Source organism: Procambarus clarkii, chromosome 53, assembly GCF_040958095.1.
Source record: "Procambarus clarkii isolate CNS0578487 chromosome 53, FALCON_Pclarkii_2.0, whole genome shotgun sequence".
In the NCBI taxonomy this organism is placed as follows: Eukaryota; Metazoa; Arthropoda; class Malacostraca; order Decapoda; family Cambaridae; genus Procambarus; species Procambarus clarkii.
In genome coordinates, this window is record NC_091202.1 from 10,803,728 (window position 1) to 10,821,370 (window position 17,643).

Sequence of the window (17,643 nt, forward strand, 5' to 3'; positions counted from 1 at the left end):
GAGGGGAGGGAGCGTTAGCTGACTGTGTGGTGACTTCTGTTATTGCCTGAACTCACCATACCAGCTTAGATGTACAGTTATGATGAACAAAACATGTAGATACTTATATATAATGTCTATATATAGTGAATAAAAGCAAAAACAGTATGGTGGGAGGAGAATGTTGGCGAGTGAGGAAAGGTGTGGGGGCCAGTGGTTACCTGGCTGGTGTGGTGGCCACTCCTCGTTGCTTTTTGACTCACCATACCAACTTAGTGGTTCCTTATGGTGACCAAAACATGCAGATACTTATATGTTATCTGTGTATAGTGTAATAACATCAAAACTATTTATTGTTTTATGAACATAATAATTGGATCACTAAAATGCACACCATAATTTTGAGTACAGCGATGGTTCACACATTACAGTATATTATATAAATATATCACACTACACACTATTGAATAAGATTACTGCAAAAAACTAAGAAAAAATCAATCAGAGACACTGAAATAATTAGGTAATAATATCTATGTGGCAACACTCGCCTTGCATGTGGCAACACTCGCCTTACAGCTTGGGCGGAGCTAACTGCCTCCGACACTTGCTCTGTCAAACCCTCTCTTTTGCCAGATTTCCTTGCCCTATTGCGGCAAAAATATGTCACCACCAATATTTTTATTCTTTTTCCTGTGATCAGAGAACACAAATGAACACTTTTATACAACGAAAGAATTTTTTTAGAATATTTTTTGTTGCTGCGCCTGGCGGTGTTGCAGGCCAAAAAGCCCTTAGCGGTGTAACCCTTGACCCACACATATTGGGGGCCCGGAAGCAAAAAATATTCGAATTATGCAAACATAACTTAAAAATGTTAAATCTCCAACTTATTGGCTTCAGCGTCGTGAAACTTTCATCAAAATATTTTCGGAAATTGATTTTAGATAAATTAAAAAAAAAATAAAAACGTTTTGTTGATATGGAGAACAGCTCCTATTAACTGTAACTGAGGAATAATGCAGTAATAAAGAGATGCAAGCACCTGTCTGACGCTCAAAGAAGAAGAATAGTAGTAAGAAGTGTCCACAAAGTGGATATACAGCTGGTGCCTTATAGCATTGCCGAGTAATACATATTAACAGAAATAATAACGAGTATGTTATTATGCTCTATTTTGTTATATATCATATATTAACATTGGACAATATATTTATATGTTACTTTCATCAATGTCCCAAAAATAATTTTTTTAGGGGATTTTTTTTTTTTAAGATTTTAGTTTTTTCTCCTTTGTTTATTATCTGATTTTGTTGTAACCTTTACATCGTGGAGAGTGCATACCCTTCCTAACTTTGTGAAGGCACAATTACATTGGTCCACAAATAAATCAGTCACAACTCGCAGAACTTGGGATTTTGATTTTTGGGGGCAGATTTTTTCTCAGATTTCAAACTATTTTCTTTGACTCTTTAGGTTGTTTTGATGATTAGGTACCAGATTAGGGTTTTTTTCACTTACATAAAGTATACCCTAAATATATCCCCTAAATCATTATAATTATTATATTTATCCCTATATTTTGTTTATTTGGGGGTTATTTTTTCTTAACTTCACTTCAACACACATTGGCCTACAACTCTCACATATTTGAGTACGAATGCCAAACAATATTTATTAAAACATACAATTAAATTAAGGAATTAGAGCTACCTTTAGTCACTGTCGATAACTTAAACTTAAATTATCTCTGAAACTAGAGTTTCAACTTTGAGTGACTTCTAAAATTCCAGTTTTTGACTGATTCTCACCATTTTGACAGTGTGCACTCAACGCAACTCTGCGGAGCCGTAAGGGTTCCCCAAAGAAATATATATATATACAGGTACAGTATATAATTAATTCATGAATTCACACAGTTCTCGAGTTGGTAGTCGAGATAATTGAGGAAGCACTGTTAGCTGTTGCAAGTAGAAAACAGCCACATTTTATGGGTTAATGCTAAAACTTTGAAAGAAAAGGATTAAATAATCAGAGCATATTAATCTGGCCTCCAGTAAGTGATTAGCAGTGAAGGGCAGTTGCAAAATAATGACACAACTTTAGGACAAACTAACCTGGACAATGTCACGCAGAGTTTGTAGCTTTTCTTTGAAGGTTGGTATTGTGAGGGTGGCTGTCATATGGTGTTGCAGATCCTTCACCAACACTACTTCTTCAAGGCCAAAATCATTAAAAACCTCGTGCAATGTAAATTCCTGTCAAAATATTAAATAAAAAAATGATGTACAGGTACCTTGATTTATGTAAATAATTTATTAGAATGTGAGCAATTACTGTGCAAGAACACATTTACAAATTAGCAAAACTTTGATACAATGTGAACAAAATGACTAAGATAAAAAAGTAATTTTGATTTTGATAAAGTGATTGAAGTTTAAAAATGAATAATAGAATTCAGCATATAATGATAATGGAATATATATTCCATTATATATAACATAATGGAATATAGTGTAAGAAAATGTAATAAATTAGAGAATACAAGCCACCCAGTTCCTGGTTCCAGACCCCGTTTCTGGCTCCACACCCCGTTGCTGGCAGTTGCTTGGCTTAATCTTAAGATACACTACAGGAATACCATATCAATATTAAATTGAGTGTCCTACACAATTTTGGATTTATTTTAGAATTTAAGTACAACTTTGTATTATACATCAGACTTAAGCTGTAGGCTTAAGACTTCTTTAGGTGCCTGCACCTAAAAAACCAGGGCTGAATGTAATTTAATTTCTGAGTAAGCCCCTGTGGCTCCCTGAAGACATCTCAATGAGATGACTCCAAATTACTAGATCACATCAACTGCGGAGTTCTTAGGCCTACCTAAAAACCTGGCCCCCTTCAAAGGGGCACAGGGGGCAGCCGAGTGTCTCCTCACTAGGGAAGGTGAACCTAAACAGACATCTTCTGGGTTAACACTTTCGTCAGGCGGTGAGGCAGCTTGCGTCCATTAATAATCTTACAGATGTCCAGCGGGAACGCATTTTGCTTCCGAAGTTAACATAATTGTTAAAATTCCATTTATAGGTCCATAATTATGGAGCTAATTTTAAAATGCGTGCCTTTAGCTTGCGAACAATTTGATATCGTAATGAACGACGTAGCACGACAATTGATGTTATCAAACTGAAAAGAGTACACACATTTGTGTGCAGGTGTTGTGGGTGTGCCAAAGGGTGTTCGCTCACAGGTAATGTTTGGCTGCAGCTTTGCTGTGAGGAGAGGAGAGGGGGGGCATCGAGCGTTTGGCCCTTATATGCATATACTCCTGTAGGGAATTCTTTTGCTAACAAATCAATACCAAAATGAACGACAGAACATGAGAATTGGGATGAGAAAACCAAAAAGAGTATACACTGTTACGGTAATCTCGTGCTTAGGCAGAAGATCCTGCCTGTTCCTCTTTACCGCCTATTTACCAACATATCTGTATGCTCCAACATAAGGAATCAACATCAACAACAACAATACGTGCTAAGTGTCTAGACAGACACCACCCCCCTCCACCCTCTACTACCCAAGACACCTGGACACCTGCTGTCTGGACAGAGACCCAGCACCACTCGCCGGTCGACCAGCCTAACTGCTTGTTTAATTCGTGCTCTCAGCTGCAACATATACTCTGGCTCTCCTGGGTGTTGGTAGTCTCGTGCAGCTTTTGTATAGTGTATTATTGCACCTTTGCCATTAAAGTAACTTTCACATGTGTATATTTCTCTTGTAATAATGTCTTTTAGCCAAGTGGATAAGGAACTTTGTTTAGTATGTTATTAAAGTCATTTTTTTGTTATATTCAATGTTTAAAGTTTTTCATTCTTTGGTTTTTACCTGCAGCTCTCACACAGTAGAGGTCACAAGCAGTCTTATTTACTTTATTTTACTTCTTTTTTATTAATGTGCGATTGGCACAACACCAGCCAGAATAGCCACTGCTCTATTTTCAGATTAATCACCACAAGACATTTTAGAGTGGGCGCACGCTCATGTTAAATGCTCGGCTCACCTTGGGGTGGGCTGGGACGAGCACACCGGGGATGCAAAAAACCAGCATTGAATGTAACGAAACGACATTTTCTGGGCGAGACCCGGAGGCTCCCCGGAGCTTATCCAGGCTGATATGCTAATGTCAGACTTTGGCATCAGTCATGTGTATGGAGTTCTTTAGGCCTACTGAGGACCACGAACCAGAACCTGGCCCCCTCAGAGAAGCAAGGGGAGCAATGGCCTACAGAAACCCCCGTGTAGTTGGAAGCATTCTATGTCTGCCATCGACCGGGTCAAGCACCCAGAAAGGTAAGCATCCCAAAGCAAACCCCTATTCTGGTGAAAATTGCTACCACAAGCCGAACAGGTGGATAGAACTCTCCTAAAAGAAACGAGCAAACAATCATGATGTCACACGTCGCCGCACCACTGTCTGCGCAGCTCACCCCTCCCCGGGAGGGGGAATGGGAAGCCCCAGCCCTACCTACCGTGTCGGCTATCCACCATTAGTTCTGAGGCTGGACGTCAAAAACGGGAAAAAAATGCCGATCAGAGGGAGGGATGCCGGGGAGCCTCCGGCATTCACCCAGAAAATGGCATTTCATTACATTCAACATTGGTTTTCTGGGGGGAGCCCCTTCAGCTCTCTGGAGCTAACTACCCAAAGAGGAAAAAAAGAGGGATGTACCCGGGAGGTGGTCGCTACACACTCCCCAACTCACAGTCAAGAGAACTGGATGCAACCACCAACCTAAAGCGACAAAGGCCCATTCGGGCCTTTGTCGCTTTGGATGGGATGTTCCTTCCATGTTGGATTTGATATTCACTAGGAAACAGGAAGAGATATTTAACATTCAGTACCTTCCCCCCCTCTGGCAAAAGTGACTATGTCCTTTTGGGAATAAAATATGCAATGCATTATAATCAAGAAGAGAATGAGGAAAATGAAACAACTGAGAAAAACTGATTTTAGGAAAGGACACTATGGTGAACTTAGAAAGTTCGTTAATGAATTTAATTGAGAGGACTTGTTAGGCAAGGAAGTAAATGAGATGCATGTCAAGTTTTGTTAAATATATGATAAAAACACATAAAAAAATACCAAAACAGAGATGAAGAGCTAGGAAACGGGATTGGTTCAACAGAAATTGCATGAGGGCTAGAGACCAAAAAACACAAAAATGGAAACAGTATCAGATGAGGTCAAACCCCCTCAAACATACCAGCGATACAAAGAAGCATGAAGCTATATGGAAGTGAGATGAAGCAGAAAGAAATTGAGGAAGGGATAGCAGGTAAATGTAAAACAAAACTAGGCCTATTCTATAAATTCATTAAAAGCAAACTGCAGGTAAATGGTAATATTCCGAGGTTAAAAATGAAAAACACATTCACAGAAAATTAAAAGGAATTGTGTGAAACATCACACAAACAGTTCCAAAGTGTGTTTGTGCAAAATAAATTTTCAGAGAACTAGACATGATAAGAATTTCAGAGAACAGAGCACATAGAGGCGTCTAGAGACAAAGTGGAAACAATTTTTAAGAAGCTAAGTAAGAACAAAGCAGTTGGCTCAGATGGAGTTTCACCATGGGTTCTGAGAGAATGTACATGTGAGCTCAGTTTTCCACTTCATCTTAATTTTTCAGGCATCCCTGTGTACAGGATTCTTGGCAGATATATGGAAAACTGCTAACATAGTTCCAATCTACAAAAGTGGCAGCAGGGAAGACCCCCTTAATTATAGATCTGTATCATTAACAAGTGTAGTAGATAGAGCCAGAGATTTTATAGGAAAGAGATGTTTATGTTGATTGCTTTTATATGGACCTAAAAATGCTTTCGACAGAGTTCCACATAAGAGGCTGTTTTGGAAACTGGAACATAGTGGAGGAGTGATAGGGAGGCTTCTAACATGAATAGATAGCAGTTAAAAAGCATTATATGACAAAGGGGGCTTAGAAGATGGGACACCATGAGCATAGCTCTCATCCTGTAACTACACTTATATAATTACACTGCCTGCATCTTGGCACCAGATTTAACCTACAAGCAACCTAGGAAGCAATGTTCACATCCTCCTCTCTCCTTCATCTCACATGATCCTGGTGTACAAGCCTATTTGCATAGTGCCTGCATCATGACACTGGATCTATATGCTCTACCAGCGACTCAGGGAGCAACACCAATATTTTTCTCCGCAGTATCTTTTGCCACTGGGCAGGGAGGAGTACTATAGCATGTACTGTACATCAGAAAACTGTAGCAGCCATATCCATGCTTGCAGGAATTACAGATGCTACAGGCATCTGCACATTTACTAGGATCAAGTGGTTTCCCCATCAATATATCAATGTGCAGGGTTAAGTCGGGTGGACTCCAAGCCGAGTCAGGTGCACAAGGACATAAGGCTGTCTAACCAAAATCATAGAGATCATCCGCAGCACAGCCAGCAGCAGCAGCAGCATCACCTCTTATCAGTCTTGGTCCCCACTGTCCCACCAAATGGACTTAATTACAGTCACCAGCAATGACCAAACTCAGCTGCCATCTGTGTATTACAGCCTCACCATATCTTGCCATGTCACAATGTTGTCTTACCATACAATCACCCCCACTATTTCTACAAATATATTGATACCTATACTGTGTTTACTTTTCTTGCCAGGACTTCTAAAAAAAGTTCAGACTGTGGTCAAATACAGTACATGTAGGTCAAAGCATATTATTAATAGCATGGTGTTTGACATGTGTCGGTGGCACTTACAGTTGATTTAGCAATATCTGTACTTGGTGTTGGTGTTCAAATAATAGATATTAAAAATTGTTGGCACCTGGCTCTGGATACAATACATATTACCAATAATACACCTTTCTTGGTGTTTACTCATGTCATACCACAGTTTAACACTTTCGCCTGCTGGGGACGCAATTTGCGTCCTTAATAATCTTACGGATGTCCGGCGGGGACACATTTTGCGTCCGAAATTAAAATATTTAAAAAAATTCCATTTATTGTTCGATTACTAGGGGACTAGTTTTAAAATGCATGCCTTTATATTGCGAACAATTTGATACCAAAATAACACGAAAATTGATGTTATCAAACTGAAAAGAGTACACACATTTTTGTGTGCAGGTGTGCCAATGGGTGCTTGCTGATGGGTATCGCTTGGCCGACTTTCGGCTTTGCTGCAGTGGAGTGGTGGGGGAGGGGGGTGTGGCATGGGGGGTTGGCATGAGAGGGGGGACAGATTTTTGGACCTTATATTCATATACCCTTATAGGGAATTCTATTGTGAACAAATCGATACCAAAATGAATGACGTAGCACGAGAACTGAGGTAAGAAAATTGAAAAAGAGTGTGTGCATTTTAATGCAGTTGCACACCTTATATGCATATATCCCTTTATGGAATTCTATTATGAACAATTTGATACCAAAATGAACGATGTACCACAAAAATTGAGGTGAGAAAACTAAAAAGAGTACACACATTTTAGAGTGGGCACGCGCTCACGTAAAACGCTCAGCCCACCTTGGGGTGGGCTGGGGCGCGCACGCATGGGATGCGAAAATGTTAAGGACCAAACATCACCCTGAAAACAAGTGTTAGCAAATAAAATATGCCAGTTTAAATTTGGTTAAAAAAATCTTGATTTTTTTTTTCTTTTACAAATTCCAGCATGCACAAAATCATGTGAAAATAGTTTATAATACTATTCAATACAAAACAGTTTTGTATTAGATACTTATATTATTGGAGTAAATTTGAAGAGTGCCCAACATTTTTAAGTTACTTCAATGCATGGGTGAAATTGCAGTAACTTTTTTACTGCATGAATGCATGGAAACCAATGATTGAGGATATGGGGGCCTTATTCCTCAATAGTACAGGTAGTAGCTACATATTTTAAACAGAAAAATATAGATATTTAGACATATGCTTACATATGGTTTCTTGAGCTTCGTGCAAATCTGTCTGGCTTCTTTTATGCTCAAGCTTAATAAGTGAGAAGAATGACCGATGGACTCTCTTCTTACTTCCTGCATAGATTCATTGAAAGCAGTTTGCATCTGAAAAGAAAATTCAACATACAATATAGTATTTCTAATGAATAAGCAGCTACAGTATATTTATATATAGTCTTTTTTTTTATCTTATTGCATTCCAGTCCAGTAATAGCCAATATGTCCTCTCACTTACCTGGAGTCCCTCCTACATCAGAATTACTCGTCCTTCTAAAACCATGTTTTATAACAATCTGTCTATAATTGACTTTTTCTATCTGCAATTCTTCCACATGTAATCTTTTAATATGAAAATTGCTCTTTTACATTTTCTAAATAGATTAAAATGCTGTTAGTAATACCATCATTTTGCATCTTATTTTTAAGAAACAAAATATACACACATTTCCAACGAACCCAGTGTTGAACGTAGTGAAGTGCCAGTTTCTGGACGAGCCCTGGAGGCTCTCTGAAGCTATCCTACTGATTACGTGCCATACTACTCGAGTGTCATCAGTCATGGAGTTCTTGTTGCCTTCCAGGGACCGCGAGCTAGAACTTGATGCTCTCAGAGGCACAGTGAGCAATGGCCACTTTACATTTAAAGTTTATCATACTGTAACCCCGCGATTATCCGGGATTCAAACATCCAGAAAACTGCCCTTATACGGCCAAAATCGTGATTGGATAAAGTTATCACAATATCCGGCCAAAATGGCCACAGGAACCGGATAAAAGCTGGTTTGGCCGGATGAATATTCAGCCATACCGTATTAATCCCGTCTGTGGCTCTAGACGCATGGTGGAGGAGGGGGTGGGGTGGGTGGGTGGTGTTGGGAGGGTGGGAGGGGTGCGTCGGAAGGGACCACCTGGATACAGGAATTACCATTAATTTTAGAACACTTAATCATAGCCAAAAACAAATGAAATAAGTACTAGTAATTATGTAATAACAAATAAACAAGTTTCCTAAAAGTAATGTGCACAGGCTGAAGTTTCCTTAAAAAATATTGAGTTTTTTTCCTCCTGGCGGCCTACGTAACGTGCTATAGCTGCCCCACCCCAAGTGGACACGTCCAACACTGGTCAACCCATGTGCTCCCGTCCCTCGTGTTATACACAGTGCTGTGTCATTAGTAAAATATTTTTTTAAATAACTTTTATTTTCATAGTAACTTTGAACATTTTTGGCCAAGATTATGTCTGATTGCAGCATCAATCGTTCTGGAGGTGTTAAGAGGAAGAAGGTTGTCCTAGCAATTAAAGACAAGTTATGTGTTGTTCAACCAGTGAGGCGTCACAGGCAGCCAAATGCCTTCAACAAGTGAGGCGCCACAGGCAAGCCAAGCACCTTCAACAAGTGAGGCGCAAGCAAGCAAGCGCCTTCAACAAGCGAGGCATCACAAGCAAGTCAAATGCCTTCAACAAGTGAGGCATCACAGGTAAGCCAAGGGCCTTCAACAAGTGAGGGCATGCAAGCGCTTCAACAAGTGAGGCGCATGCAAGCGCCTTCAACCAGTGAGGCTTCAGCAGCTGGCAGTCAAAACTAACTTTGCTTAATGAACTGTACAGTAATTTTTAGTGTTAATTTTAGTGTTGTGTTAGTATAGGTTACGTAAATTGTTAAGAATTCTTAACTTCAAGATGTGTGGCATCAATCAAGAAGACGAACACTAACAAGGTAAGTTGAGGTTTCTTGTTGAATATTTAATAATTATATGTGGCAAGGCAATTCAAATTATGTTGTTTGTAGTATAAAAGTAGTTGGAAATTGTCACTTTTGGACTCGTAGGTGAAAAAGTACCATTATCCGAAAAATGTGATAATCCGGCTGGGGGTCCTTCCCATATAGTCCGGATGATCGAGTGGAGACAGTATTTACAAACATCAGGGAAGGCACAGAGAAAAGTATCAAAACAAACCACTACATGATTTAACACGAGGCCTTAGCCCACTATACAGTATATCAAAAGAGCTTTCCCATAAGGAAAAGAAACAACTAAAACTTCGTCAAACCAGCCCTCTGCTAGTTAGCTCCACCTTCCCCCTAGTTGCGGGCAGAAGGGAGCTGGCTCGGGTCAGCTGGGCCTGACACTGGTCAGTTTGAGAATGATGTAAAACTGCCAACGGGATTGTCAGGGAGTCTCTGGGGCTCACTCAGGTGGCGGCTTTTCATTACTGTACATTCAATGCTGGTTTTCTGTGGGAGCCCAATCAGCTCCCTGAAGCTAACTACCCACAGACAGAAAAACAGGGGACTTAACCAGGGAGGCAGAAGCATCACAGGTACCAACTCTAAGGCGAGACCAACAGGTGCGACAAATGCCCCAGGACAGCACAAGGCTGCCAAGAACAGGGGACAGTCACAAGATATCAAGCAAGATCCCAAACACCCACCAAAACCTTTGTGCCTGAGTATCAGCCCAAGATAAGAGTAAAAACAGCCGACAGATTGGCATTCACACACAATGCATGAAAACGAGGGTACACTGCAGGCTGACCAGACCGAATGACACTGTGGGCAACCTGACACACACGAGCCCCCTGGAAACAGGACCAAGGGGAAACCAGAACAACCCACAAAGTGCCCTCCGAAGCAGAACTGGCAGCACGAAGGTAGCGGCAGAAACCGCTACAGGACAAAGTGCGCTAGGAACTCCCCGGCCGAATCAATCAAGCATCCACAACCCAAAGGACCCCTCCAGAAGCCAACGAACACATTCTTCGCCAGAAAAGGAGCCAGATGCAACTGAACAAAATGCCCACCAGAACCAAGGAACAAAAAAACACCAAAAATAATCTTGGATCAAATGGGCCACTGTAAAATGAGCAGGTGAGAGAAAAAAAGGAATCCGGCCAGAAATCAGGCAAGCTCAGGTGGCGCATGAGCAGGCCGGAGGTGAAACAGCACGAGAGGCATGGGAAACTGGGCCCAGGACTCATCAACCCCAAATACAAGCCGGAGCAGCTCTGCCAATGCCATTCAAGAAGAGGTGTCAATATTTGACAAAAAATAACGACCAAAAAATGACCCAAAAAAACAGCATTGAATGTAATTAAACGCCATTTTCTGGGTGAGCCCCGGAGGCTTCCTGGAGCTATCAAACTGATATGTAATACTGTATGTTAGTCCAGGGCATTAGTCAATGGAGTTCAGCATACTGGGGACCACGAGCCAGACCCTGGCCACCTCAGAGAGGCAAGGGAGCCTTTGGAAAACCCCCTATGGTTGGGGGGTATGCCTTGTCTGCCATCGACCGGGGACAAGGCACCCAGAGGCTCACCGGCACCAAGCCAGAAAGCTGGGAACAAACCACACCCCTGGCGAGCAGGCGAGCAGACCGGCTGGGAGCCCACATCGTTGAACTGGGCTGGGAGCCCATCATTTGTTGAACTATGCCAGAACCCAAACCCCCTTGCAGACGCAGACAGGTCACCACAACCCGGGTTACCTGGTTGATACCTGGTTGATATGGTTCTGGGAGTTCTTCTACTCCCCAAGCCCGGTCTGAGCTTGAAAGCTTGAGCTTGAAAGCTTGAAAGCCTGAGCTTGAAACTCTCAAGTCAAGCCCAGGCTTGACTTGAGAGTTTGGTCCACCAGGCTGTTGCTTGGAGCAGTCCGCAGGCCCACATACCCACCATAGCCCAGTTAGTCCGGAACGTCTTTTAGAAAACAGTCTAGTTTTCTCTTGAATATGTCCACGGTTGGTTTTCTGGGTAAGACACATGAATACGCGAGGTGCCAGATTCAAGCCAAAAGGCAACGAAAGCGGTAAGCCTGCCGCCCCACCACAAAACCGAGCCAGTCCCAGAACCCCGAATGAATCAGGACGTTCCAATACACGTCCCGGAGGTCCAGAGACACTATCCAAGCACCTGGCTCCAAAAGCTGGACCTGAGACATAGTGGTCAACTGAAAGGAGAGGCAAGGAATCCAGGGGTTCAGACGGGACAAGTCCAGAATGAACCGCAGATCTGCACAGTTCTGTTTCGCTACTGGAAATGGGAGAGAAACCCACCTAAGGGTTTGGTTGTTTTTGTTTGGAAACAAACAAACAATTGGTTGTTTCGACCACGCCCAAGCGCACTCATTCCAAGATGACACGATAGAGCGCAAATGAAGAAGCCTGCCCCGTTAGCCCTGAATTCCCCGAAGGAGGAGCCGCCCAAAGTCACCACAGGGTGGAGGGGACGACCCGAAACGCCCACGAATCGTGGGACCAAGTGTGAGCAAACAGGGGTGACGCCCCTTACGAAAAGCCGGCCAACAAGCAGAGTAATCATTGCATCGACCAGATGATGCCGGCTCCGAAGGAAGCATTGGCTCATAAGCTGGCACCAATGGCCCACCCCGCCCAGAGGAACCCCTAGCCCTGGCACAACCCTTCCGAGAAGGCCGAGAACGGCCACGCCTGGAGAAGCAACAAGTCTGACATAGGATGACAACTAGATGAAGCCGCCTGCAGAAACAACGTGACAGTAGTCTCTGCAAACAGCAATGGACAAAAGAGCAACAAAAACTTAAGAGCCAGGACCCAAGCGGATTCCAAAGCGGGTGAGCACAGCCTGCCGGCACACAAGGTGAGAAGCAAAGAACAGACACCCACCTTCTCTGAGAATCAGCGCAAACAGCTTCAACAGTGCATTCAACACCCGAGCTGCCAAGGCCAGCACACCTGACAAAGGCTTGGCATTCAATACCTCCACATCCTCCCCAAGCCAGTCCTAGGACAGCTAGAGAAGGGAAAAGAAGCGCAAGACCAAAGTCAAATGCCCACGGGCACAAGAGTCCTAGCTACCAAAGCAATCCGTCCTCTTACAAATTATGTTGCTTTTCACTCGTATGCGAACTCGGGCTAAAAATCGACGTAATTCAAAATGAAATTGTTCACGAAAGTGACGTACTGTTCCATTTTCTGTTTTGGGTCCTCTGGTTTAGGCTGTTTAATTAGGAGAAGAAACTTTCAATTAATGGTTTTCATGACATTTTGAAACCTTAGAAGAACTTCCTCCTAACCTACCAGAGGGCAGGAAGGGCATGAAATTAACTTGCTGTTTGAGAGAAAAAATCCAAGATTTAATTGGAAAATAAATTTCCATTTTGAATTACGTCGATATTTGGCCATAGAGCACACGAGCGAAAAGACGTAATTTGTAAGAGGACGGGTTGACCAAAGATGGGAACCTGCTCGTGTAACTGTACAAGGCCAACATACCGAAGCAGAACAGGGGCAAACAAGCACACGTTAAGGTGCTCAAACTTGCCTCCCAGATAAACCTGCAGAACGGTAGCAGCCTCCCGCCATTCGAGTGTGCAAGACTGACAAAACCCATGCCATACCCCCCAACGAAAAGAATGGGCAGTCTGCCAGCCAGGAAGACGAACCTCATAACGCATCAAATACATTGAAGAAAAACCAAACTCAAACGAGAACGGATCCATCACAGAGGCAGAATCCGGGTCTCGCAGGAGGTACACAGCAAGAGCCTCCCAAACCTCCTCTGGTGAGATTTGAGAGGCAGAAAACCTCCGGAATGAAGGAGCCGAGGAACCTAAGGGAACCTGGAACCGAATCCGGGGAGGAGCAAACCCCAAATCATACATAAACAAAGAAGGGGGTAAGAACACCCTTTCCCTGCAACTACACACCCTGTGAAGAGGGTACTAAAACCCAAGCAGGATCAAAGGGGGCCCAAGGTCAACTCCGCCCCCCACCCTGGGATCCTCCAAACCAAGCCTGGGGCAGAGCCGTCCTTCACACCCTCTACCCCTGAAGAAAAGGCAGAGGTCAGGGTAAAGGCAGAAAAGAAGGGGGTCTGCCAGTGGAACTCTGAATCCTCGATAGAAGGAGCAGGCTCAAAAGCCTCCATTCCTAACCTGAATAGGACAGTCCCTGAAGCCGCCCGAGTCTCATCACCAACTCTGCCCGACTCAGAAACCCTCAGACATTAGGGAGTCGGGTGTATTGCAGGGCGAACAACACCAACTGGAGCAGGACTGGGAAACGTGGACTGAGCCAAAGTCAAAGCGACTAACACCCTCAAAGTCCGGGTCCCTATAACCAAAATGGGGCAGCTTCGGGGAATCTGGGTGGGTAACCCGAATGTCCACGGTTTAGGTTGCAGCAACCTAAATCTAGCATGCACCACAGATGCTGCCTGTACCCGATCCTCAATGTCTAAAAAAATGGGTAAACTGGAGCACTAGCAGAGAACACGTCTTGCAAGACTCCGGGTCAAAGGTGTTGTTGACCCAACAGGCAGCATGACGGAGGCAAAAATGGTGACGATCACCCTGAGAAAAGGCACATAGCAACCTTCAAACTCGCACGAGGCGAGCTGGAACCCGAAAGACGCATCCATCGGTTCACACGGCCCCGACAGGGTTTTTCTTGGCCCCGTAGGCTGACTGCTATGAGAAGCCCAGGCAAGGTATTGCAAAACCGGTTAAACCCAAGAGATAACAAAGGGGGGGATGAACAAAAACACTGAAACCCCTGCGATGTGTACAATCACGGGGGCCTAACGGAAGGCCACCAAAATATCACAAGTGGACTAATAGCCAAACAAGGCAGACCCCTACCAGGCAAAGAAAACAAAAGTAAAAAAAAAAAACTCCTTAAAAGTACAACGTCCCCAAAGGAAACAGGAACACAGCTGCTGCGTAGGTAGGCAAGCTACACAACATCTTGCACCCCAACCAGAAACAACACTACTACTTCCTACCCAAGGCCAAACAAAGGCCACGAATCCTCAGCTGATCCCAAGGGCAGGGGTAAATGCCTAGCAGCAAGAACCTCTACAGAAGATAAGTCCCGAAGGCACTATGGAAGAGAACCCTAGCGTACTACCCAGGGGTAGTACTTACAGGGCATTTAGGGAAGTCAGCCCTAAGCGCATGCAGCCCCAGTATACTGGTGATACACCACCTGGCCGCCACAACACAGCAGGAAATACCACTAAGGCAAAACGCTTCCAAGAAATCGAGGCCGAGTTGACGACCGCCAGGACTCGTAATTCTGTGGCGCGGGTTCGATTCCCGCACCAGGCAGAAACAAATGGGCAAAGTTTCTTTCACCCTGAATGCCCCTGTTACCTAGCAGTAAATAGGTACCTGGGTCAGCTGTCACGGACTGCTTCCTGGGGGTGGAGGCCTGGTCGAGGACCGGGCCGCGGGGACACTAAAGCCCCGAAATCATCTCAAGATAACCTCAAGAAGGGAGTCCGGGGCTCCCTCCCCTCCCTGAGAGGGGGGAGAGTTGGGAAGAGTTCTGCTTCCTTGTTCAGTTTTTGGTTGTAATTTTCTTACCAAGTGGGGTTTGTTTTGTTATGCCTACCTTTCTGAGTGCCTAACCCTGGTCGATGGCAGACAAGGCATACCCCCCAACCACTGGAGGTTTTCCAGAGGCCATGGCTCCCTTGCCTCTCTGAGGGGCCCAGGTTCTGGCTCGTGGTCCCTGGTGGGTTGAACTCCATTGACTAATGCCCTAGACTAATATATCGCAAATCAGTCCGATAGCCCCAGAGAGCCAAAGGGGCTCCCCACAGAAAAAAAGAGCAAAACAACCTGCCAGAACCGAAGAACAATGATGAAGGCATAGAAAATGGTGAAAAGATCACCAAGAGTCCACAATATTGTCAGCAGAACCACAGCTGGGACACCAATAACAAGTCACCCAATTACACAGATAGGGTGATCCACACACGTCAACACACGAGACGTAAAGAGAGGAAAAGAAGGTCGAACCAGTGAGGAACATCATTCGCCCGACTCTCGGAAGGAGGCAGAGCCGCAGAAAGATCCCAGAGGTCGGAATGAAAGATCGAAGGAGGCCGAGCTGCAGAAAGATGCCCGAGCGCTTCGGATTCGTAGTCCTGAGGTTCCGGGTTCGATCCGAGTCCGCAGAGGTTATCTTGAGATGATTTCGGGGCTTAGCGTCCTCGCGGCCCTGTCCTCGACCAGGCCTCCTTTTTGTTACAAAACCCCAGGAAGCAGCCCGTAGCAGCTGTCTAACTCCCAGGTACCTATCTACTGCTAGGTAACAGGAGCATCAGGGTGAAAGAAACTCTGCCCATTTGTTTCCGCCTCCACCTGGGATCGAACCCAGAACCTCAGGACTACAAATCCAAAGCGCTGTCCACTCAGCTGTCAGACCCCTTAATATGGAATGTGATGTTACGGCTACTTTATTTTATTTAGTTTATTGTGAAATTCCCCTTGTGCGCATGAAATAAAGTGTTCCCCAAAAAATGTTTTCTTCATAAAATGATAAATTCCCTTCCCTGAACATGTCTATGTAAAAATAAATACCAAATTCCACTTACTTTGGTTGTGGGGGATGTGGACAAGGTGCGCTGTGATGTCATCAGGTCATCAGGGCCTGGTCGCCCATGCGTGACTCGTCCAGGCATGGTCGTGCGGGCCATTCAAGTACCGGGTGTTGCCACAAATATATTTCAAATTATTTGTTCTATGTATTTCAGACGCGGTTTTATTTATTTTTTTATCGTATATGATGCATATGTGTGTCCTTTACAATATGTATACAGTAGAACATTCATAATGTTCCATGGAACTGCGATACATGTGTCAGTAATGTGTCCACAATAAATGTTTATTGTCACAATTTGTTAAAAATTCACTAAAATTACAATATGTACAGTTTCACACACTATTTACACAGTAACACACTGTAGTACTTCGGAAGTGAGTAATAATTAACGAAGTAGTCCATGGTACACAGTGCGACTTCGCTCTCGTTGCACCAGGTACAGATAGATTTTCACTTCTTGTTTCTTCGTTGTGTGCGCTTGCAAATAACGCACTCACGTACACCCTTGGCATTAGTACCTGTAGGTAGTATGTAGCCATGCTTACAAAACGTAAGGTAGTCTTGAAAAGATTACAGGAAAAGATCAATTTGTAAGGTCGTCGTGAAAAGATTGCTTTGTAAGGTCCCACACAGGGAGGAGATTCAGCCAGCCTCAAAGAGTGTCCGTCAGTCAAGAAGAGATTCAGCTATTCTTGAAAACCTCTATGGAAAACACCACCATGGAAGCCACTAACATTATTCATCTATGCTACTTGTATCAGATGCATCATCACTGAACGCAAAAAATGATTCATCTATGTATCATCTAAATAAATTGGAGATAGCATAGCATAGGTGGGCAAGGATGGCGCTCAGAGCTACAATTGGATAAGCTTGCTGTATCGTCCTCATAAGTGTTGTATCACTTGCATCCGACCTTTGTGTTAGGTCCTTATTGCGCCTAGCTTCACCAATATTATGACCCCTTATGTACTTCAAACAATATCACAGAATACGATCTTTCAACACCTTGTCCAGGTGTTTGGGAGCCAGAGGCGCGTGCGCCACCCATGGTTGCTCACTCAGTACTAACTCAGCCAGCAGCCCTAGGGCATTCTGGGAATTTTTTCGAAGATGGCTGCCTCTCACTGATGGTCCTAAGACTTCATTTCGTACACAACCAACCTCGCACACATTTAGAATGGGTACAAAAAAATGAGAGAGTTTTCTCGGTTGGCTCAGTTTCCCACCAACCGAGAATACTCAGTTGGCGCAGTTAAGTGGTTAAAGGTAAGG

General features: G+C 43.8%; 1 protein-coding gene across 1 annotated transcript in view; it reads right to left on the reverse strand.

Annotated features, from left to right (window-relative positions):
• The window catches only part of LOC123767096 (kinesin-like protein KIF14), a 474,367-nt gene that overhangs the window by 152,196 nt on the left and 304,528 nt on the right, over nt 1-17,643 (reverse strand). Inside the window, 2 exon segments of the mRNA XM_045756600.2 lie at nt 2,097-2,237; nt 7,976-8,101. Coding sequence (XP_045612556.2) covers nt 2,097-2,237; nt 7,976-8,101 — 267 coding nt within the window.